Here is a 23595-nt window from a genome sequence, read left to right on the forward strand (position 1 = left end):
TATGGATCACCATTCCAATTAAATAAGAGGGAAGGAGTTTCTTATAATTACAACATGAACATTGATAAACGAAAATTGTTTGATACACAAAGAGATATCCCTATCCATAATTATCTAGGAGAAGACAATATCCTAGATGCTATGGGAAAATTTACGCATAGAAAGTTTTTTAACTGGCGAATTCATCAACGGATTCTCTATCCTATCTTTTGTCATCTAACTTAATTTATGTTCGTTATTAGGATAAGAAGCCGGTTAGAAATCCTTTATTTTTTAATTTATTTTATTTTTTTCAACCCAATCGCTCTTTTGATTTTGGAAAACAAATATCTTTTCTTTATCAATATACTGCTTCTTCTACACATTCATGTCTAATCCCTAAAGGGAATAACTAATTTGCAAGCTAAACGTTCTTATTGGACCCATTTTGATAATAATTACTTTTGAAGACTGCTTGATCAAAGGTGCCACCATACTAATCATTATGATTTATCGCTCCAGTTAACGGCACACGTCAATGGGATGTACCTCTTATCAACCCGCTTTGAAGCTCTCTGACAATGCCTTATAGAACTGTTTTTGCTGTTCCAAGATGATATAAACAGGTTAATTAACCAGTCCCCGCTATCAAAGAACCTTTTCATCAGAAGCCATGATTTAGTGACAGAGTAAATTATACCTTATCGGACACCGATGGTGAGATCTTATTCAGTGCATGCTCGAAATGCAATGTCTTGATTGTCCATGAAGCCTCAGATATCCCTGTTGAAGTCAGTTTCTCTTCCAGTGCACCCATGGCTGCTTCATTCATCTGAATATCACCATGCAATTAAAATTTCACTATTTGGTTCCGGAATTAAGGTTTAATTACTTGAACGTCAAACAGGTACATTAGTCTCAAGAAAAAACAGTTCTTGCATGGTGCATACTTTATAGTTCCTAGAATTTCAATGTAGAGAAAAAAACAGGCATACCAGTGCAGAAAGATCAGCCCCACTTAAATTATCACAAGCCTCCGTTCGTCCAATTGCACTCAAATCCACATCGGCGTCTATGGGTTTCTGCCTAGCAAGAGCTTTCAAGATCAACCCACGTTCGTCAGGACTGGGAAGAGGTACATAAAGAAATTTACCAAATCTACCAGGCCGTAAAACAGCACGATCCATCACTTCAGGTCTGCCAAAACCAAACAGTGTAAATAAATGATAATTGATGGTCTTCATCAGAAAAACCGAAACTACATATTCTACCTATTAGTGGCACCTATAACATAAACACCGCGCCGCTGATCCGATCCATCTAACTCAATGAGCAACTGAAAATATGACAGATGCTTCCATGTCACTGTTTGCAATTTGTAATTTTTTATATGGAAAGATAGGAAGTGGTAATCAATTCGCTTGGAGACAGCCATAACATATTAACTAACCTGGTTCAGAAGTCGTTCAACAACCCATCCACCCTCTTTCCCTCGCTTTGTGGTCAAAGCATCCACCTAGATAAGATCAGAAAGACCTAAAAAATTAAAACCTCACAGCAGGAATGTTTTCTCCAGAAAATTTTCTTTTGTTTAGAAATCAAAACGGCAGACCTCATCAAAGAAAAGTATGCACGGAGAACATGTCCTAGCACGGCTAAACAATGTCCGAACTGCCAGCTCACTTTCTCCAACATATTTATTCAAAAGTTCAGGGCCCTAATCAGAAAAGGAACTCGTGATCAATGAAAGCACAAACACAGAGAAATTAACTTAATGTACTATAGACCCAGTTAACATCATAACAGACAGAAAAGCAGTTGAAATACATGCTGTAAGCTGACCTTGATGTGAATGAAATTGGCTCCAGCCTCATTAGCTACAGCCTTTGCAATCAACGTTTTACCACAGCCTGGTGGTCCATAAAGCAAAAATCCTGTCTCCAAGTCCACTCCGAATTCCTGACATTGTGAATAACACAAAGATTTGAAAATCAATACTATAATAGCAAGCTGACTAACAAAGTAAATACTGCTTCGGTTATAGTTGCTCTGAGCTTTCAATCAACTACGTTGGAGGTCATGGAAGACACGTTCAACTAATTCTAACCAATTTCTCATGGATGACTTTCTTCCATTTATCACATTAAGATGGCCCTACAATAATATAATTCTATGTTCAAGGGTTTTCTTTCCTTTTTTTCTGGATACAGGAAAGAGGTAGAAACAATATATAATTACCGCATATTCCTCGGGAAATTTTATGCGTCTAACTATGTAACGGTCGAATTCCTGCCTTAGGAAGTCAAGACCACCAACATCCTCCCACTTAACATTTGGAATTGTAGAGAATCCCTCTCTCCGTGATGAGGGCTGAACCATTTTAGCTGCTTCCTGCAGGTAAAACGTATTTAAGCAAATATATGGGCATAACTAAAGTTCATATAAAAATTTCTAGCATAAAAATATTACTAATGCATAACAGACATAAATATACCAGCTTTGCTTCAAACTACTAAAAGCATCAATGGAAGTTCATTAGAACTCTTAACAATGGCAAGTGGCAACTATACTATATTTAGGGCATTTGATGTGGCTAAGAAAATCAGCAATAAAACAGTAAAATTATGACTGAAATACAAATGGGAAAGATGGAACTCAAGAACAACTTAGGGTTATAAAAACCTCTAGTTTTCTATTAATTCAAAGAAAATAAATAATGACAATTACTTTGGCCATAAATCCTACAAACTATTTATAGGCTTGCTTCCTGGCAAGTAAAGTTTTAATCCTAGCCCTAGATTTAAACCCCAAAGATGAATAATAATCCTAAACCTAGATTTAACCCTAAATCTTATAATCCTAGCTGTCTATCTACATCTCAAATTAATTAATAAGACTAAAATACTAAAACAACATAAAAGTAAAAGCTCTTGCATCAGCATTGACAACCACTTAACTTTTATACTTACAAATAGGGAAAACGCATTTAGAAATGACAATACAATTCCATTTCCCAATAACTTTTATAATATAGCATATAGAACGAAAAGCCACTAAACTATGCATACACAACAGCTTGCTTTTTGTCATATAAATAAATGAAAACAAATAAAAGTTACACCCTGAATTACCTCAAAATCAGCCATAGTGATTGTTAGTTTTTCCATCTCCTCGGGCAACCAAGGCTGCCTCCACCACTGATCAGCTTGCTCCTCATCAATAGATTCTTTAGAAATCACATGCTTTCTCTGGTCTATGATCCTCTTCATGGCAAGATTACCAGCCTTGTTAGCTAAGGCAGCCAAATCCGCTCCAACAAAACCTGGTGTAGCCCTTGCTATTTTCAAAAGATCAAAAGACCCTTCAAGCCTAAGATTTCGTGTAATCACAGAAAGAATCTCACACCTGGCATTTTCATCCGGAACACCAAGAACAATCTCCCGATCAAATCGTCCAGGCCTCCGTAGTGCAGGGTCAACAGCATCAGGTCTATTGGTAGCTCCAATCACAAGCACATAGCCAGGCTTGGAATCAGAGTTCTCTGAACTAGAATCCTTATCATTTGGTTGCAAAAGTCTGTGAGATTCATCCATACAAGTCATCAACTGTGTGACGATTCTCCGCTCCATCTCCCTCTGCATATTTTCTCTTTTAGATGCAATGGCATCAATCTCATCGATGAAAACAATTGAAGGAGCAGTCCTATATGCTTTTGAGAAGAGTTCCCTAATATTTTCCTCTGATGCACCTAATACATTAAATATGAAACATAACTATCAGCAAACATCTCGGATCACGGTTAAGGAAATTTTCATTTATCACACTCTATACAACTCCATGATAACGCTGTGAACTCATGAAACCTAAAAATCATATTCAGTAGGAAGAGTCAGATAAAGAAAACAGAAGATGAATACCCGAGACACCCGAAACCACCTCGGTAGCTGAAATTTTATAGAACGGAACACTAGTTTCATTGGCAATGGCGTGGGCCAATTTGGTCTTGCCGCAACCAGGTGGGCCATGGAGCAAAATTCCAGCCATTGGCCTAACTCCCAGCCATCGTGGCAAACGTGGATGATAAAGAGGTACTATGACTTCCATCATCAACTCCTCCAGCACAGCTCCCATCCCACCTAAATCCCTAAACCTCGGCCCCTCTTTCCCATTAACCTCCACAGCATCAGCAGCAGTAGCGGCCTTAACCGAAGCCTTTGCATATTTTTTTCCAGCTCCAGCTTGATTGATCATATCAATTTTATCCTTATTTTTATTAGCTGCAACCTCCATTTCGATATTTTTTTCTTCAAACTTCGATTTTGTGTTGTTGGATTGATTGTAACTGTGCCGTAGCATTGATTTCGTTAAATCATACTTGGGTTCCTCTTTTTCTCCATAAATAACATCTTCCGAAGTCGGAACTTCATCATCTACTTCTTCCGATGAAGATGATGAGTCCGTTTCCGAGCTCGAGCATGAGTCATCGCGCTGAATCCGTCTCCTTTCAATGTGCGACTCTTCTAAACGTTGCAACCTTTGCTCAGTCACATCGGTTCTCTTAAGCTTCTTCCGCGAACGCGAAAGAGAAGGCGAGGAAGAAGAAGCTGCAATGGCATGCTCATGTCCATCACTGTCATCATCGAATTTGAAAACAGAATGTGAAGAAGGCGTCTTTTGGGTGTGTTTGGAAGAGGATTGGAGGGCTTGTTGGACGGCCCTGGTGAAAGGTTGTTGCTTGATGCGTTTGTAATCGGGGTAGTTAGTTCGAAGGTGGTCGACGATTTCATCGACGGTGGAGTATGACAGTTGACAAGATTGGAGTCGGTGGCTGAGTATCCTGTGGTTAAGAACTGAGGAGGAAGCGGCAGGTGAGCGGCCGCCACCCATTCTTCTTCCCATTGTTTTGTTTCTCTGGAGAATGCGGCAGAAGTAAGCTAGAAAAGACAGGAGATTAATAAGTTAGGGTAACGTTGATTGTCATGTTAACAATCAATTAATTATTTTATATTTTTTATAATTAAAAATGATGAAAAAAAAGTCGTATAATCAAGAGAGACTATTTATGTATTTTACCCCTGCTTATTCAAATCTTGGGTAAGCTAAATATATAGTTAGCCAACTATTCTTTCAGTTTTGATTTACTCACCAAATTATATATTTTTAAATCATACTTAATTTTGATTTTATTTTGGTCATTTGCTATTAAAAGAATAACTTGTCATGTAACACCCTGATCCGGTCTGAATCGAAGTTCGGAGGATTAGAATATTACACAAAACCACCAAATTGTCTAATCATTTGTTTTTTGAAAATATTCAACACATCTATAGTTTAAACATTTGAAAAAGAAATTATAAATCCAATATAATGAGTTTACAAAATATGGGGAGCTACCAATAGTAAGTCTCCAAAATACGTAAGTTCTTAATAGAGTTTATGACTCGAAAATACACAAGAACATATGGCAGTACATGCCCACCACAATACTTGAGATGTATTCTAATAAATAGTAAAGTCTGGAAATCCTACAACCTGGTGATGAGCTCCTTGAACTGGTACCTAAGAACCTGTGCACGAAAATACATTATGAATGTTGATTTCACAAGCTCAATGCCACACAAATAACACTGTTATAATACATGCATCCAATAAATGAGCATGCTACATGTATATTCATGAATACAAGAGTATATTCAACACACAACACAAACAAGTATCATGGTGTAATTTGGGGTCACTGTAACATCATAGAACTCGCGCCCTTTTTTGCTTACTAGAGGCACCTTAGGTGAGATATGGGTCAAATATCATTAGCATCTCATAATACCATAGGCTAGGTCCAGGTTACATAGCATCGACACATTCCCAAACTATTATATTCATCTCGAGTACTCGGAACGTGTTTGGGTCACCTAGCATCAGCACAATGTTCAACTAGCAGTTTAAGCGCCTGAACACTAGTTTGGATATATTTGGATAATCTCTTATTCATCTAGACTATCGTCGTACACAAGCAACTCGGGTGCCCTCATTATTTTTTGGGCATCAAACAAGGCATAAGTCTTATGGAATCTTACCTCATAATGATCTTATATTATCACACAATTTTTAATGTTCTCACTTGCAAGCTTATAGTAAAGTTCCCCTCGATCGTAATCATTTCTCAGCTTCCTAGAACAAAAAAAGCTTATAGCCTTAAATTTCACGATGGCACTGATACTCAACCTCATGGTATGTATACTTCTTCCCCTTAGGGATCGACACTTTCCTGAGTATCGATACCAAAATAACCCACTGAAATTTAAAGTAGCCCTCAGTATCGATATCCTCACCTAGGCTATCAGTATCCCCAATTGTATCGATATTGCCTTGAGTATCGATACCCCTCCTAGGCTATCGATACTCCCCCAATGGTATCAATATTGCCTTGAGTATCGATATCAAAATTTCATTTTATGTTTGTAAAATTATACAAGTATCGATACTTTTACCTAGACTATCGATACCAACCTCTATAGTATCGGTACTTGCCTAGGTAATGGTACCAAAATAGTCTATTGGAATCTGAAATGATCTACTAGTATTGATACTAAACCCCGAGTATCGATACTCCATGAATAATATCAATACCACAAGAACATGTCGATACTCCCTCGTAAAATCCTCTAATTTTAGCCTTTTTTACCAACAATATCGATATTTTTCATACAGTACTGATACCTTCAACCCAGTAAATTTTGTTTCTCTTGTAAGAAACCTTCCAAATCACTCCTAAGGTCCTCCCAAGACCCCTAAAATGTGTTTAAAGCTTATATAGAGTTAAAGGGTCATAAAAAGTCGTTACTTTGTGCATGAATAACATTAAATACTCATTTTCATGCCAAGATGCAAGTTTTAAAAGTAGAGTGACCAAAATACAAGCGCTCTAAAAGTTTGGTGAACATTTATGTAGTTTACCTTTAAAAAATATTCATATTATTAGTTTTGTTTACTTTTTAATGGTTAGTCTTTAAAAAGGAATAAAATGTAACTCTAGCACGAACTAAACAACTTCAGTGGTAAAGAAATTCATTTTTATCTCTTGAGGTCCCGAATTCGAACATCACATATGTAGAAATATAGACATTTATTATCAAATGATTGAAAGCATTTAAACAAATATTACATTAAATTAATGTCATATTAGAAAAACATAACTCAAAGTATGTTCTTGAAAAAAAATTGATGACCATAACAAAATTGCGAGAATAGTTGTATGACTAAATATTTGGTTTACCCTTAAATCTTTCTGTCAAAATTTAAGAAGCCATTTACATATGCTTTCTTGATGTCGAAGAGAACAAACGTTGTTGTCGTCTTGTCGCACTCCATTTGAGGTTTCATTTCAAAGCTCACCCCCTTGCCTTTCCATTTTTCTTAATTTTAAAATGTGGGTATGCTTATTTATTTATCACTTCCTCCATCAATTGTTAATGTTATAACTTTGTCCATTTTGATTAATGGGCTTTGTAAACAAAGAAATATATCTCAGGCTACGAGTTTGTTTGATGGAATGATTGAAAAAGGATATCAACCTCATTTAATTACTTAAAATACTATACTTAACGAGTTGTGTAAGATTGGTGATACCGATAAATCTATTAGATTTCTAAGGATGATGGAAACAAAAGGTTTCAAACCCGATATTGTAGCATATAACATTGTCATTGATTGTCTTTGTAAGTGTGGGTTGTTAAACGAAGCTCTCGATCTCTTCTCTGAACTGAAGGTTAAGGGCAGTAGACCAAACATAATTACCTACAGTCTTAATTCATGCAATGTGTAATTTGGGACAATAGAAAGAGGCAACAAAGCTTTTGAATGAAATGATGAATAATAATATTTCTCCTAATATAGCATATTGGTTTATGCGTATTGCAAGAAAGAGCTTATTTTTTAAGCTATGGATATTGTTCACACAATTAGAAAGCAAGGCCTTAAGCCTGATGTTGTCACGTATACTATATTGATTGATACGTATTGCAAGAAGGGAATGGTTTTTTAAGCTAAAGATATTGTTGATAAAATGAGAAAGCAAGACATTAAGCCTCATGTTGTCACATATAGTAGTTTATGCACATTGAAAGAAATGATTGTTGGCACAATGAGAAAATAAGGCATTGAGTCTGATGTTGTTGTAATGTCCTAAATTTCAGGCTAGTAGTTTCAGGTTTATCCGAGAGATAAGTGGACCTCGTAGAATTTATAATTCAAATCGTTGGGCTTAATTGGGTTGGTCTTGGGCCTAATTAACCACTAAGATGAAATTTTGTGTAGTAGGAAAATGAATAGGGACCAACAGTGCAATTCTCATATTTTAAAAATGAAAGCGTTTATAAATATCTCCCATTTCATTTTCTTCCTTCTTCCTCCTCAATCCCCTCAAGCCAAAGGTGAGTCATTCGAACTATTTTCTAGCTCTTCAAGTTTAAATTTTGTTCTTAACCCCTCAAGCAACATGGATTTAACCATTCAAGCCACGAGTTCTTTGTTTGCATGAGAAAGTTAAGGGTTTATCATCCAAGCCAAAGTGGAGGACGATTTTTAGCTAAATGAGCTCTATTTCGGGTTTCAATCAGCAAGGTAATGTATTTTTAATCCTCTAGAGTAATTAGATTTCATAAATTACAAGTATTTGGTATGTTTTTATAGATTGATCATTTTAGGGTTCATCTTAGATTTCTCAGTTAAATCATGTTTTAGGTGTTAAAAATATGTTTTTAAGATACCTTAAGACCCTAAATAAATCACTAAAGCTTCAAAACAAGTTTAAAAACTAATCCAAGATGTTTAGGGTGATTTTTAGGTGATTTCTGAACCTAAAATACTCATTTTAGAGTTTGAGTATCGATAATGGGATGAACAGTATCGATAATGGTTAAATTAGGGTTAAAATTAAGGATTTTAGATAGGGAGTATCTATACTCAGGGTAGCAATATCGATAATGAGGCCTCAAAATTGTAACAGAATGCATTTTTGGAACGGGAGTTTCAAAGGTGACATTTTTTAGAGGTTTAGCTTCCACTCTCAGAGAGGCAGTGGACATTATTCCTAGAGTGCAGAGAGTTCAGTTAACCAACCAGGTTACTTAGTGCCAACAGAATCCCTAGTAGAGAGGCTAAGAAGGTAATTAGACAGTTGAATTCTTTGGTTCAAGCGGTGATGATCCAATTTTGATTGATCAGTGGTTGTGAGAAACCATTGGACTTTTAGACAGCTTCGTCTTACCCCGGAAGGTAAGTTGGAGTGCATCACCATTATGCTCAAAGGTGATGCTATCGACTATTTTGGAGACTGTAGGGATAACCCTACAACCAAGGTTGCCACGTGGAATCAGTTCCCAGGCGAGTTCAAAACAAGTATATTAGTGAGACACATATGGTTGATTTGAGAATTATATTCTAACAGCTAGTTCATGGAGTTCGCCCAGTGTTCGAATAGGAGAAAAAAAAATCTTATTTGGGATGATTCATTATGCTCCAGAGCTGATTGTGACCAAGTCCTTGAAGTGCAAAGGGTCCCTTAAGGGGATTCATTTGGATATCAGTTTGCAGTTAGCGACAGACTCGCTTAGAGTGTTCAGAGCATGGCATGAGGATGAGTTTATGTGTGAGTCAGGCACCCTGAGTTTAGGGATTTATGAATTCACAAATCTATCCCAGTTAGTGGCAGGAGAACCAGGGGTCTGCGTAAGTAGTAAAGAATGGCGTCAATTTAGCCATTCCAACCAAGTTAGATGTGAGTTGTAGGATCTCATAAGAGACCATCAACCCCGCCATAAATGGCGATCTTTAGAAGCTCCTGTAGATTTTAAAGTATCTCGAGTGCAAGCACTGAGGTAAAATTCAGAGACGAATTTGCCTTAAATTTTTAAGGAAGTGTTATGGATGTGGATCCTTATCGCTTATGGTGAAGGTTACCCTAGTTCCAGTAGTAGTGTGTCAGCTTGATTGAGGGAAGTAATCCCAGTAGTTCAGAATATTTGAGAATCTTTACAAGGAGGTGTCAGTTCTATGCCAGACAGGAAAGTAGTGAAGCGGATCGACCAGTTCTTGATTCGACTTGGTAGATTATGGAGAGACAGGGTCAATACGTTAATGTATCATATTAGATGTCAGTTAAGGAGTCCAAAAGTATGGATCTAAGTGGTTTGTAGGTAAACCTTTGTGGATTAGACAATGTTATCCTAGAAAGTCATTGAGGGCTTAGATTAAACTCGATAGTCATCCTAAAAAGAGTTGTTAGCACAAGTGTTGTTTAACCCCATAACTTCAGGATTTAGAGTCAGGAGAATAAGTAGTTGCCCTTTGTTGAGTTGTAGATTAACTCTAAGAAAAATGTTTACCCGCATAATCTTTCACCTTTGCGTGTTCCCAAGAGAGTATCTTTGCTTATAGTCCTGTCATGTACGAGACTATAAAGAGTGTCTTTGCATCTTAGTAGAGGGTTTGTACGATCAACCTGTAAAGAATCAGTAATCGCAGGTTCAGTCTTAGAGGTAGAGATCTCTAAGAGAGTGTTAAGAGTACTCATGTTACTCTTATCACTATAGTAATCACCCTATTGCCAAAAAATCTCAGAATATGTCCCAGCAAGTGACAATGCACTTCAATTGCTAACTAGGCACATATGCCCCAAGTACTCGTGAGGAGTAAGTTAGCTCGGTTTATATTTCGATGCAGCAGTTTCGGAATTTCAACCCATATTCTAAAGATACTATAGGTGTTATGAGGAGTTGTGAGTCTCGAGGTATAGTGAACCCCTGATATCACCAGGACGTCTCATTTCATGAACAATAAGTTAATCAACTAAGTGAGCTGAGCTTCGTCAGTGGTGCCTTCATTTTGGTATATGAGCACGAGCTATATATAACAGACAACAGTAGTCAACATTGTATAATACCGAGAATTTCAGTGCTTCGGACTAAAGGATATCGAGTAAGTTAAGTTATGTTTAACTAGCATTAGTCGTTATCAGATAACTCAGTAGTGGTAAGAAATAGTGAGTGTCAGACGCAGAATCTCGGAGTCTTTAATAATAGTGCGGTTGCGGCAGATCTTCGCCTTATGAAGCGTGCTCTCCAGAAGAGCCATATGTTGTTAGTTTCGCTCAATAAGTGGTTGATTTCCAGTTGTTAGCGATTTGGATGCTCGATTAGGTGATTAGAGCGCATGTAGATCACAAGTTAAACGAGAAGCAGTCAGATAGCATAGTTTATTATTAAATCAGAGTTAGCATTAAAAGTTTAGAGATCGACGTTGGTCAAGAATTATCAACATATATTTAGTAATCAGTATTGAGACAATGTTGGTAAGTGCTATGAGATCTTAAGGTTTATCACGATGAATTACCTATGTTAAGCAGTTAAAAAAGGGTTATCGGGCTATGTAGTGAATTAACTTGATTGAGTAAAATTAGCTAGAGAAAGATTTAACGATAGTAGTGATTTTGGAGTAACGTTGTCCTTATGAAAAAACGCTCCGAGAGTGTAGTATCAGTCTATCAGATAGCCACAACGTGATTTTCTTAGTTTCATGATTCTCGAAGGTTTTCACTTAAAGTTCAGCATTGGTAGCATCCTTATAAAATAGTAGTTCGATTTTGCGAGTTCTAAACAGCAAGTCAGGTTGGGAGGACTCCTTCCTTGAGAATCAGTTTCTATAAGGTTTATGTGCATTGAGATTTTCTCAGTAAATGAACAAGAAGTAAGTTGCTTTCAGTTTAAGTAAATTTCAAGGATGAAATTTCTTTTAAGGTGGGGGAGTTATAATGCATCAAATTCCAAGCTAGTAGTTTAGGGTTAACCCAAGAGGTAAATAGACCCTACATAAATTACAATTCAACTCGTTGGGCTTAATTGGGTTGATCTTGGGCCCAATTAGCCATTAAGAGGAGATTTTTGTAGTGGGAAAATAAGGAGGGACCAGTAGTGTAATTATCCCATTTTAAAGATGAGAGCTTTTATAAATATCTCCTATTTCATTTTCTTCCTCCTCCCATTTTCCATTTCTTCCTTCTTCTTCCTCAAGACCTTCAAGCCAAAGATGTGTCCTTTGAACTATTTTCTTGCTCTTCAAGTTTAAATTTCGTTTTTAACCCCTCAAGAAACATGGATTTAACCATTCAAGCCATAGGTTCTTTGTTTGCAAAAGAAAGTTGGGGGTTTTATCATCCAAGTCAAAGTGGAGAATGAGTTAAAAGAGCTCTATTTCGGGGTTTCAATAAATAAGGTAGTGTATTTCTAATCTTTTGGAGTAATTAGATTTCATAAATTACAAGTATTTGCTATGTTTTGTTGGATTGAGCATTTGGGTTCATCTTAAATTTCTCAATTGAATCACGTTTTAGGTGTTAAAAATATGTTTTTAAGACACCTTAAGACCCTAAATAAATAACTAAAGCTTCAGAACAAATTTAGAAACCAATCCAAGATGTTTAGGGTGATTTTAGACGATTTTAGAGCCTATAGTGAATATTTATACTAGTTAAACTGGGGCTAAAGTTAGGGATAGTAGTATCAATATTGAGGCCCCAAATTTATAACATAATGCATTTTTGGTATCATTACTCATAGGGGCATCGATACTACAGCTAGAGTATCGATACTACCCACCTCAGATGATCATATTCGACCTGATTAAGTTCCGCAAAGGCTTGGGATGGTTCGTAAGAATAAAGCTTAGTCTATAAAGGATTTAAATGGCGAAAGGGGCTCAGAGACACTTGTAAGAGTGGGTTACAACCAGAGTAACCATAGCATGTGTAACACGTACAAGTACCTTAAGTAAGAGCGTAACAGATAGATAAGGATGGATGATCAGTGCACAGGGTGTACCAACGAGAGATACGACCATGTAATCAGATCTTGAGACAGCAGTATCGTATATTGCAAGAACGACCGAGGGAATTGGACATACATTTATTCCTTTAAGAACATATGATTAATGATTAGAGCATCGCTACCTAGAGTTTAACCTAAGTTAGTTACTGGGTTAATCAGAACCTTAGCCAGTAAGTAGTAAATACAGTAGTCGCCATGAAGTATCGAATCACGTGAAGACTTCCCTAAAGTCAGATAACGATTAAAATATCCTCTATTAGCATATAACCACATCAATATAGATAATTAGTAATAACTCAGTAACAATCGAAACAATAACAGTTAGGATAAAATAAAACTAGCCTTTTTGTGACACTCTAGAAACATCCATGACACCTGAGTTACTTTAGCAGTAGGGCGACTGTCTTGTTTGTCAATCAGTGGATATCTCAGTCAGTGCTACCACACTTCTTTTTCTAGATGGGCGCCATATGCCCCAAGACTCAACGGAGTAAGTTAGTATGTGTATGTTTTCAATGCAAATTTCAGATCTCACCCTAGTGTATCCGAGGGTATACTGGCAGGCTAGAGGGGTATGTGAGCTCCAAGATTCATCCCCTCAGCCGTACCATGATGTCTTCCACGACTTATTGTATGTTGTTGTGTATCATATATTAGTATCTGGTAGGATAGAGAAGTGTGTGAGCTCCGAGATGCAGTCCCTCAACTGCACCATGATGCCTACCTCAGCTAGTATATGAGTCGCAACAAAGTCAATATTGCATTCAGATAATGTACAACAGAGTTAGCATGGCATGTAGATAATTCACAGTAGAGTCAATATCGCATTTAGATAATACGTAACAGGTTCAAACATTAGGGTTATATACCCCTACCTCATAGATAGAACAACTAAGCTTTAAGTATATATCATTTGATCTAGATCATGCATGTACTACTGCTTAGAGCCATGTATTCAACAAGCTTGGGTTTATGAAATTCTTATGCTTCTCTAGATTAGCGATTATACTGATGGCCTTTGTAAGCTCAGCCTTCGAAATGTTTTCTGTTGGCAGGTTAGTAGCATGAGTAGTTCGTGGAGCACCGTCGCAGCAGGACTTCCAGCATCTTCTTCAAATTACTGTACTGTAACTTAGTGGGCATATGTATTAAAAAATCTTACTTATGTATTTCAGATTATTAAACTCAGAGTTTGTATTGTTGATTTTAAATTGTGTCACAGAGCTCCGGTTTTGTAAAATGATTTTTATAACATTATTTATGTTTTAATTATGATACCATTTAACATGTATAGTTGAAAACAAAAATGTACAGATTTTGGAAAATCAGGGGTTTCCTCGGTAGCCCAATGTAGCATTTTAGGCCCAATCGAATCTAGGGTGTTACAGTTGTCACGTACAACACATTGTAAGAAAAGGATGGTTTTTAAAGCTGAAGATATTGTCTACACAATGAGAAAGCAAGGCATTGAACCTAATGTTGTCACATACACCACTCTCATGCAAGGTATGTTTCAATTAGGGAGGATTTCAGCTGCAGGTGAACTTTGGAGAAAGATGTTGGCTCTTGGACAAGTTCCAAATCTGGTAACTTGTTCCATTCTGCTGGATGGTTACCGCAGAGGTGGTAAAATTGAAGAGGCATTAAAAGTTCTCCGAGCAATGCAGTACAGTGGGTTGAAACTCAATATTATCTCATATACTATCCTAATTGATGTCTTGTGCAAAGCTGGCCGTATCGAAGTTGCAAAGGAAGTGTTTGGTGAACTCTCCGTCAATGGTTTAAAACCCAATGTTTACACATATACTGTAATCATTAATGGATTCTGCAAAGTGGGAGCCTGATAGCTTCTGTTATAATGTAATGATCGAAGGGCTTGTTCAAAACAGCAATACTTCCAAGGCAACAGAAGTTCTTATAGAAATGGTCGGTAAGGGTTTTTCCGCAAATTTATGCACTGCCACCTTATTTCTCGACCTCATATTACGATATGGCAAATCATTCTTGATTTGAAATGTTTCAAAGATAGTGTAAAGATCTTCAGTTGCATATGCGAATGAATTTGTTCATATTGTCGTGATAAGTTAGAAGTTGTTGGAAGCTACAGTCTGTTATGTTCAGATAAACACTGGATGGAAGTGTAATGGTCAATATATAGATCAATTTACTCCTGAATGTTCCAACCTGTGATGGTATAGCATCGTATCATCAGAGTTCGATAAGCAAGTGTTTCATATCAGCTGTTGACTGCCTGCCACTAGCGTTCTCTGATGCCGATGGCGGTAATGCGGGGGAAGCAAGTCCGGTCCCTTCGTGACACTCATGAAAGAAAGATCCGGAGGGTATTTCCCATAAAAATTAATGTGGTTGAACATCGGCGAAGTGTAATACGCGGTCGAGTTGTTGATCGGTTCCGCATGACAAGCAAAATCCTTGAATGAAGAACAACTTTGAGGTGGATACTTGAGTCCTTAGCATAATCGAAGACCAGGTTAATTATTTTCATTAAATAAAGTTGTTGTAGCAAAAGAATATGCAACCAAAGGGTGGTAGAGTTATTGAGTTAGAATTATTCGATAAGCCATGGAAGTGAGTGAGTTGGAACGTTGGGTTAGAGCTTGGATTCTTAGCCTTACACCTGCACAAACCCAGCCCCCAACATTATGTCGTGCTGATTTTGTTTTTTCTTCAAGGGGAATGTGACCTTAAAGGTGCGCGGTTATCTAGTTGTTGCCATGTTGAAATCATGACAATTTCTTACTGCGATTATTATACACCAAACTAATAAAAATCAAACACGTAAACAACAACAAATAGAATTTCCCATGCTATTTAATAATTTATATTATGTTGAGCATAAAAAATGGCATCATATATATGTTTGGTTGTAGATATTTTTGGATAAATAACTGATTATAAAATATATTCTATTTTTCTAAATAAGAATTAAATCTCGACTATATAATTATAAGAAATGATCAATAACCACCACATCATATCTCATTACAATATAATTACGGTTTTAGTACAATTTTAAGGAAGATAGTGACATTACATGTAATCGTACTAAGCATGCTTTTGAGATCCCTATTTTTAATTAGAACTTCAAGAAAGTTCAGTAAGTTTCCGGTAGTTTACATAGGTTTAATCATGCAACACGAAAGTACTACCCATCGCATATTTTTCTTCGAGGGAATTCCAAATTCAAAGTTGCTTCTTTGTACGTAATCTTCATCTATAAATATAAACCGATTCTCGTTTTTTTTCCTCCAGGAAGTAAGGGAGCTAGAATAAAAAGAGTGTTTCACTTTTGATTAAAAACGCCATGGAAGCAGCACATTCAGATCATCAAGCCCCGTTGTTGGCCAATACGAATCAGCCACGACCTCGTAAGCCTCCACGTAGAACGGGTAAGTAATATGTTTCACTTGGTTTCAATATTAATTTCTTTCTCACGATTTCATTCTGGATCATTGTTTTAACATGAAATGAATCCAATAAATCGATGAAGGGAACGTATGGACGGCGGTGTCGCATATAATAACTGGCGTCATAGGCGCCGGTGTGCTATCGCTGGCGTGGAGCATGGCTCAACTGGGATGGATCGCCGGACCTTTGGCTATGCTGCTCTTCGCATCGGTCACTTTGATTTCTACTTACCTTCTCTGCAACTGTTATAAAACTCCCGATCCTGAAGTTGGACCCGTCAGAAATCAGTCATATATAGACGCCGTTAATATCAATTTAGGTGAGATTATTAAACAGTTTATCATAAGTACGTATACTCCAGATTTTTTTTTAAAGAATCAAAATCTCTTCTTAATGATTTGCAATACTTTTAGAAGATTGGTATATGGGAAATGGTAGATTAAATCGCTGAACCCTGCATAGAAAAAAGATTAGATAGTTTTTATCTTCTTAATTCTACAATTCTGCAAGAATTTTCTTTTCATCACTATTTTCATCATAATTAGATAAATTTGAATTTAAGTGTCAAATATAAATCCAGATTGATATTTTAGATGTGAATATATTTTATATAGTTTATCTAAATACTAACGTTTTTAAAAATGAAAAACCCAGTTATTATTTTTGAAAGAAACTTTTTGTTTAACACGTCAAGTTAAATTCCTTGGTTATATCTTAAATGTTGTCTGCTGCTGAATGGTATGGTGAAGAAGATGATGTGTTGTGGGCCCTAACGAAGATCCGGATTGATCATATAGTGCTTAGGTGTCCACCACTTTGATCACAAAGTTCCTTTCTTTTACGTAATCCTTTTCCCGAGTTTCCACTTGTCTGGACCATCTTCTGCTGGTAATTAGAAAAACCATACTTTACCTTGCCTTGGCTATGTGATGTGTGCATCAGGGATTCGTTAATCTCCAAGAATTTCTGAACTGCTTAAACTGTAAAATCAAATCTAATCAGGTTTTATTCATAGGGAAAAGAACTTGAAAATCCAAGTAATTTTCAGTCAAAATCATGCGCCGGAACCATGCCACTAATTTAAAGGAGACCAACCTTATATTGAAAGCAAATGCCTACAGCTTCTAAGACCATACTTCACTGTTTGTTTGCTAGCTGGTAATTACTACAATATTTATGTTTGTTGGTAATAAATTCTAGTTGCTTAACGTGGATTTTCAGGGCAAACGAATGCAAGGATTTGCGGCCTTTTTGTTCAAATTGGCTTGTATGGTATGGGAATAGCATATACGATTACATCTGCTATTAGCCTGAGGTGTTATCAAGTCCTTTTACTCCACTGCTCGAGTCCTAATTCGTGTATGACTAGTTCATTGAAAAGGCGCTGCTTTTATGTTACTTCGACTCTTCATTTTCTTGAAGTACCTATGTCCAACACTTGTACCGATGCATATATAAACAAGGGTATGAGATATGACTCTCGAAGGAGTTTCCACATACATGAAAAAACTTGAAAAGAATGAACATACATGAAAGGACCCTCCAAGGACACTCACACCCGGTTCCGAGTGACACAGGTTGTTGCTATTTTTTCTCCTCTTTTGAGAGGTGTGCTTTGGGTAGTCAATGCCTGTTCCACTTGTGAATGCAGAGCAATTCAAAAATCGAACTGTTACCACAAAGAAGGGCATGATGCTGATTGCTATTTCGGAGATACTCAATACATGCTAGCTTTCGGGGCTATTCAGTTGATACTGTCTCAGATAAATAATTTCCACAACATACAATGGCTATCAGTGGTTGCTGCAATCATGTCCTTTGCTTATTCTGTCATTGGTCTTGCACTTGGCATCGCCAAAGTCATAGGTAAAATGATGAACCTTAGATATTTTTACATACAGATTTTCTCATTTGTAGAATATTTGAAAGAACTTGACAAAGATCTTACTGATGTTGCTCTTGTTAAAATTGCAGCAAATGGTTTTCCTATGGGTTCCATCCGAGGAATCTCAACATCTACTACTGGTGAAAAAGTCTGGCTGGTTTCTCAAGCACTTGGAGATATAGCATTCGCCTATCCATACTCCCTAATTCTTATTGAGATACAGGTCTCCACCATTAAAACCGAGTTCATATCGATTTCGAAACTGATGATTGATTTGTTATATGCTGAACTGATGATGATTACAATTTTCGGAACTTGAAGGATACTTTGTCGCCTCCCTCGGAGATGGACACCATGAAGGCAGCCTCAATCATATCAATTTCAGCAACAACCTTCTTCTATATCTGTTGTGGAGCGTTTGGATATGCAGCCTTCGGCGATAATACACCAGGGAACCTCTTGACTGGTTTCGGATTTTATGAACCGTACTGGCTCATCGACTTTGCCAATGCTTGCATTGTTATCCACCTAGTTGGAGGATATCAGGTACTAAATTTTTCTGGTTCAGCTACACATTATCATTCTTGGGTACATATATATAGAAATATGGCCTTAAAATCCTTCAAATGCATACACACACACCCAAATCCGACCGAATAACAAAAGTGTTGTGTCCATGCTCTTATTTCACCAGGTTTACAGTCAACCACTATTTGCAAACGTTGAAAAATGGGTGTCTCAGAAATTCCCCGACAATGGATACATACACAAGGATTTCAAAATTAAACTCCCACTTGTGAAAGCTTTTCGATTAAGCATTCTCCGGGATGTGTTTCCGCACCATGTTCGTAGCTTCGACAACGATAATCGCCATGTTGTTCCCGTATTTCAACCAAGTTTTGGGAGTGCTGGGAGGCATTTACTTTTGGCCTCTGTCAATATACTTTCCAGTGCAGATGTACTTCAAGCAGAGGAACGTGGAAGCCTGGTCGACTAAGTGGGTGATGCTTCAGACTTTCAGCATCGTGTGCCTTCCCGTAACGTTGTTTGCACTGGTGGGATCCATTGAAGGGATCATAACTGCAAGATCAAAGTAAGCAACTCCATTGATTCTAGGCGATCAGGAGAAGAGAAAGACACGCATAAACATATATATTGTCTGGTATTTTAGTTGTTTAAAGATCTATGCTTACATTTGATGGGAAATTACAACTGGTCATGGACTAGGACAGGTGTTGTGGTTTTCCAGATGCTTAGGAAAACTGGTATTGGGATTGTAGCGTCGGCATCAAATAATATTGTCATGTTTTCTCTTTCATAGAAATTCAAATGGTGCATGGCTGAGCATTTGCTATGTGAATAGTCTTTGATTGTACTCTGGGTTTTTTCCTGTCCGCAAGACAGGGTTATGTCTAGATCTGGTTATTGGCTTATTGCGACGAAATGTACGGGTTTTCTTATAACCATTCGGTTGTAAGATGGTTTTGTATATATTGGTTGAAGGATTATTATCAAGTGTTTTGGTAATGAAATTATAAAAGCACATGTGTAGACAAAACAATTTGAATTTGAGTTATCTAAAATGATCAACTTTATCACTGGAATCACTTTTTGAGTAATATTATTAATGTATATCGTAAGATATTAAATGACTGTTTTGCTTGTTAAAAGTTAAAAATCATAAAATATTTATTTTAAAATAAAATTATTGTGATGTTTTATTAAATTTAAAATTTTTGATTAATTTATAATAATTTGGTACAATCTAATGATTGTTTTATAATGTTTTGATAAAATAAATAAATTTGTATGATTTTTATTGTACTTTGTGCAGTAAAAATAGCAACCATTTTGATAAATATATTGGTTGTTAAAGTAAGCCAAAGCAGTCCACCAAAGAGATCAATGCTTTCATTTCAGATATCTTTTAATTCAAACATTGATGATGGCATTAGACATTAGTTGACCTCCTTGGGGCCATCGGCTACGAATACGATGGCAACTGGCATTAGTTGGGCCTACCAAACCTAACGCCCGACCCTCTTTGTCAAATTTACCCGCAAATAAAATAAACCACCAAAACTGTTAAAGAAGGGAGAGGAATTAGCATTGGATTCGGACATGTCAACTTGCCTTGAGACCACACACCAGAGCCAGAGGCAGTGCAGGACACAACACCACACACCAGTGCCAGAGGCAGTGCAGGACACAGCACCGCACACATCTCAGAAGATATGTCTAATTCCAATGCCCTGCTGCTTTCACTTCATTATGTCTCAATTTTACAATAATTTAACAGACGAATCAACAATAAATATCTGAATCTATGACCCAAATTATCAATCCCTAATTATATGCAAAAATTAACAACAAGAGCACCAAAATCCAACAGATCCATCTTGGTGTTTGTATGTTCCCTTCCCACCGTTCTGTTTGAATATTTGTCACTTTCTCTGCTGCTCCGTGCCATGCCAAGGAACCATCAATCCTCATGGCAATGGGTCCATTCATTCTCAACCCCATTTATTTTCCTCAACTACTAGACCTGTGAAATTGAAAGGAAAAAAACATATTGTATTTATTTAGTAACCATAACAAAGATATGCAAACAAAATTTACTGAAATAAAAATAAAACCTTAAATATAATTTTATAAAAATATTTGATAACCAAAATAAAAATCATGAGAACAGACGAATAAATATTTTACGGAATATAACCCATATGAAGGTGGTTTCGGGGGTCAAATTTACCGGTGATTCATTTATGAAGAGAAATTGAAAAATAAAAACAAAAAAAAAAACAGCAGAAAGAGGTTGGTCGATGTGTCGGTGGTGGTGTGTTGTCCTATATCTCATGCCTTGGTAATGGTAAGGCCGTGTTTGGATGGTGGTTGAGACGAGTAGAAAAATTGAGATTCACGGGATTTGAGTTTCTTTCACGAAACTTGATTCATTGCTTCTCTATCCACTTCACCTCTCCTGCTTTTAATTTGCCTGCAGTTCCTCTTTCAACATCTCATTCCTTATCACCTTCTAACTATTATTATATACATACGTAAAGCTATTTCTTTATTAAAAAGAATAATTTTTTTACAATTATAGTTATAAATTAAGCATGGATATTTTTTTTATAACCATTCGATAATGTCACAACGTCCAGAAAAATCGGGAGATTAATTTTAAGGTTCGTTTAGATTTAAAAAAATGTGGGCCGCTTGAGTCGTCACCAACATTTATTTAGGGTGTGATTGGATCACTTAAAATGTTGTCATTTTAATAAAATTTAATTAAAATAACTTTTGGCATGTTTTTCCAGAAAAATGAGGTCGGGACGTGTGGGGTGGGAAGGATTAGCACCCCACAACGTCAAAAAATCGATACCTAATCGATTAATTATTATCTTTATAATATAACTTATAGATTCAGACTTAATTTAATTAATATTCCCCTATTTAGTTAAACAAATACGATGATATTTATTTGGGAAAAGTTAACCTCCTTATATAAGGAAGAATGGAGTTTCATTCCCAATTAAATTGTTCAATCACTAATCTCTTCGTTCAAAACTTTAATTTGATATCTAATTCATGGTATTTATTTAACTAAAGTTGTACAACAAACAAAAATTTAGTAATGAAAATTATCGGCCTTTAAGATAGATAAGGGATGTTCGAATATTTATAAGTATCGAACCTAAACCTTCAAATAGAGTCGAAAGGTTCATTTTCAATAAATGTAAATATGGAAACGTTTCTCTTTCTACCCTCCTAAAAAATTTTAAAAGTTAGCAAGATTTGTATTTATTTCACTAGAAGGTGTTCATTTACTTTAAATTATCAAATTAAACTACACAGATGGATTAAGATCATTCTCTTTGATAATTTAAACTAAATGTGCATTGCCTTTTAATCATTTATGGAAAGTTAGGGTAATCCAAATGAAGCTATCATGCTTTGCAATTAAATACTATGTCATGTAATTAAATCACAAATTTAATAGAATAAAACGATTTAATTAAGAACTAATTTAATTAATCATGCTTGGATTAAAAATACTACATAAATTAAAACATGACATAACACATCAAACTTAACTATTAACAAAAGGTTAAAAAAATGAAATCAAGGATTAAATTGCATTCGAATTAAAATACTAGACCAAATTACAATAATTAAAATTAAAGTTCATGCAACAAGGACCAAAATAGAACAAGACAAAAACTGGGTAACTGAAGCAGAAATTTCCCCTTAGACTCTTAAATAGCACGTGCAACCTTAAACCCATTTGTCTAGCCTCTCTCGTCTCTCTCTGGAAATGGCAGTGACCGACTGCCTTTTGATTGGTCATACAAAGAGAAATTTAAAAGCCCAATAAAAAAATCGAACAAAATGATAAATATGTATATATTTAACAGCATCCACAAACGAACTAAAAAATGGATAAAATTATTAAAAGATTATCGACATATCACAAATCAAAGTTGAACGATGTAAAAAAATTATCATTGAATACATATCAAGTATCTAAATTTGATTTAAGATTCCAAAGCAGAAAGATAATTATGATAGCAAACAAAAGTCATAATGATAAGTCGAGACGATGTTAAAATTCAATTATGAGAAAAATAACAAATGAAAACAACGATTAAATAATCCACCGTAAATGTGATAAAAAGTATAAAAAAAATACTATAAATAAAAAATTATTAAAAACTAAAATGTCAAAAAATAAAATAAAAATATCGACAGATGAATATCGAAATTAATGTTGTCACTTACCGACTAAAGATAAAAAGAAGAAGAAGATAAACAACGCTTAAGGAAAACCTAAACGTAAAACTTGTTTTAACTTTATATTCCTTATGCACAAGGTTAGGTCCATGCACGCGTGGGGATTAGTGTATGAAGTCACTTTTTAAGGGCTGCATTTAACCCCAATTATTTAATCTTAATTTATAATAATATAAAATATTGCATTAATCAAGTGGCATGTGCAGGAAAATAATAATGCAAAGCCTTAGAGAAAGAGAAAAAAAAGTTGAGATTTAACTTTATTTAGCTAATTTCCCAAATGACTTTATGAGTGGATGCAATAAGAATATACAGAAACGGTTCAAAAATAATTGGCCAAACGTTCCTCTTTCGCTATTGGATGCTACCGGTTTTAGGTATTAGGGGATAGGCAATCAAGGATAAGACAAATTGATCTCCGCTATGATATTATATAATATTGATATAATAATGAGAGTTCATATTAATTAGACGCACCATATATGTGTTTGAAATTATAGTTCAGATTTTCTTTAGATTAGCGTGATTTATTTGATAATAAAATAAAATATTTAGGATAGATATAATGACCCATATTTTTATTTTTAAGAAAAATTAAAACTGAGAGAAATATTTACAGATTGATCCGTA

The 23595-nt window shown here is 35.9% G+C and overlaps 3 protein-coding genes across 3 annotated transcripts; 2 read left to right on the plus strand and 1 right to left on the minus strand.

Moving 5' to 3' along the window:
• Positions 1-205: 205 nt before the first annotated feature.
• On the minus strand, positions 206-4942 carry LOC120141453 (cell division control protein 48 homolog C-like). The gene is made up of 10 exons (XM_039156316.1): positions 3897-4942; positions 3111-3727; positions 2218-2370; positions 1822-1938; positions 1592-1696; positions 1430-1495; positions 1251-1315; positions 975-1176; positions 680-811; positions 206-582 (listed from the first exon to the last, which is right to left on the minus strand). The coding sequence occupies exons 1-10, from the start codon at positions 4876-4878 to the stop codon at positions 535-537; spliced, it is 2487 nt and encodes an 828-aa protein (XP_039012247.1). The 5' UTR covers positions 4879-4942; the 3' UTR covers positions 206-534.
• A 9336-nt stretch (positions 4943-14278) lies between these two features.
• On the plus strand, positions 14279-15177 carry LOC120141423 (pentatricopeptide repeat-containing protein At1g62930, chloroplastic-like). The gene is made up of 2 exons (XM_039156300.1): positions 14279-14639; positions 15059-15177. The coding sequence occupies exons 1-2, from the start codon at positions 14279-14281 to the stop codon at positions 15175-15177; spliced, it is 480 nt and encodes a 159-aa protein (XP_039012231.1).
• A 953-nt stretch (positions 15178-16130) lies between these two features.
• LOC120141503 (probable amino acid permease 7) lies at positions 16131-19259 on the plus strand. Its single transcript, XM_039156350.1, has 7 exons — positions 16131-16270; positions 16372-16608; positions 17511-17604; positions 17941-18155; positions 18264-18397; positions 18496-18720; positions 18869-19259. Exons 1-7 carry the CDS (start codon positions 16186-16188, stop codon positions 19169-19171), a joined length of 1293 nt encoding a protein of 430 aa, XP_039012281.1. The 5' UTR covers positions 16131-16185; the 3' UTR covers positions 19172-19259.
• Positions 19260-23595: the final 4336 nt, after the last annotated feature.

Source organism: Hibiscus syriacus, unplaced genomic scaffold (genome assembly GCF_006381635.1).
Source record: "Hibiscus syriacus cultivar Baekdansim isolate YM2019G1 unplaced genomic scaffold, ASM638163v2 tig00110809_pilon, whole genome shotgun sequence".
In the NCBI taxonomy this organism is placed as follows: Eukaryota; Viridiplantae; Streptophyta; class Magnoliopsida; order Malvales; family Malvaceae; genus Hibiscus; species Hibiscus syriacus.

Coding starts and splice junctions, on each gene's coding strand:
- LOC120141453 (XM_039156316.1), bottom strand. CDS start 4,878: ATGGGAAGAAGAATGGGTGGCGGCCGCTCACCTGCCGCTTCCTCCTCA. Junction 1,316..1,429: donor TTGAACGACTTCTGAACCAG/GTTAGTTAATAT, acceptor TCATATTTTCAG/TTGCTCATTGAGTTAGATGG. Junction 583..679: donor CACCATCGGTGTCCGATAAG/GTATAATTTACT, acceptor ATCTTGGAACAG/CAAAAACAGTTCTATAAGGC.
- LOC120141423 (XM_039156300.1), top strand. CDS start 14,279: ATGGTTTTTAAAGCTGAAGATATTGTCTACACAATGAGAAAGCAAGGC. Junction 14,640..15,058: donor TGGTGAACTCTCCGTCAATG/GTTTAAAACCCA, acceptor GTGATGGTATAG/CATCGTATCATCAGAGTTCG.
- LOC120141503 (XM_039156350.1), top strand. CDS start 16,186: ATGGAAGCAGCACATTCAGATCATCAAGCCCCGTTGTTGGCCAATACG. Junction 16,609..17,510: donor CGCCGTTAATATCAATTTAG/GTGAGATTATTA, acceptor GTGGATTTTCAG/GGCAAACGAATGCAAGGATT. Junction 18,156..18,263: donor TGGCATCGCCAAAGTCATAG/GTAAAATGATGA, acceptor TTAAAATTGCAG/CAAATGGTTTTCCTATGGGT.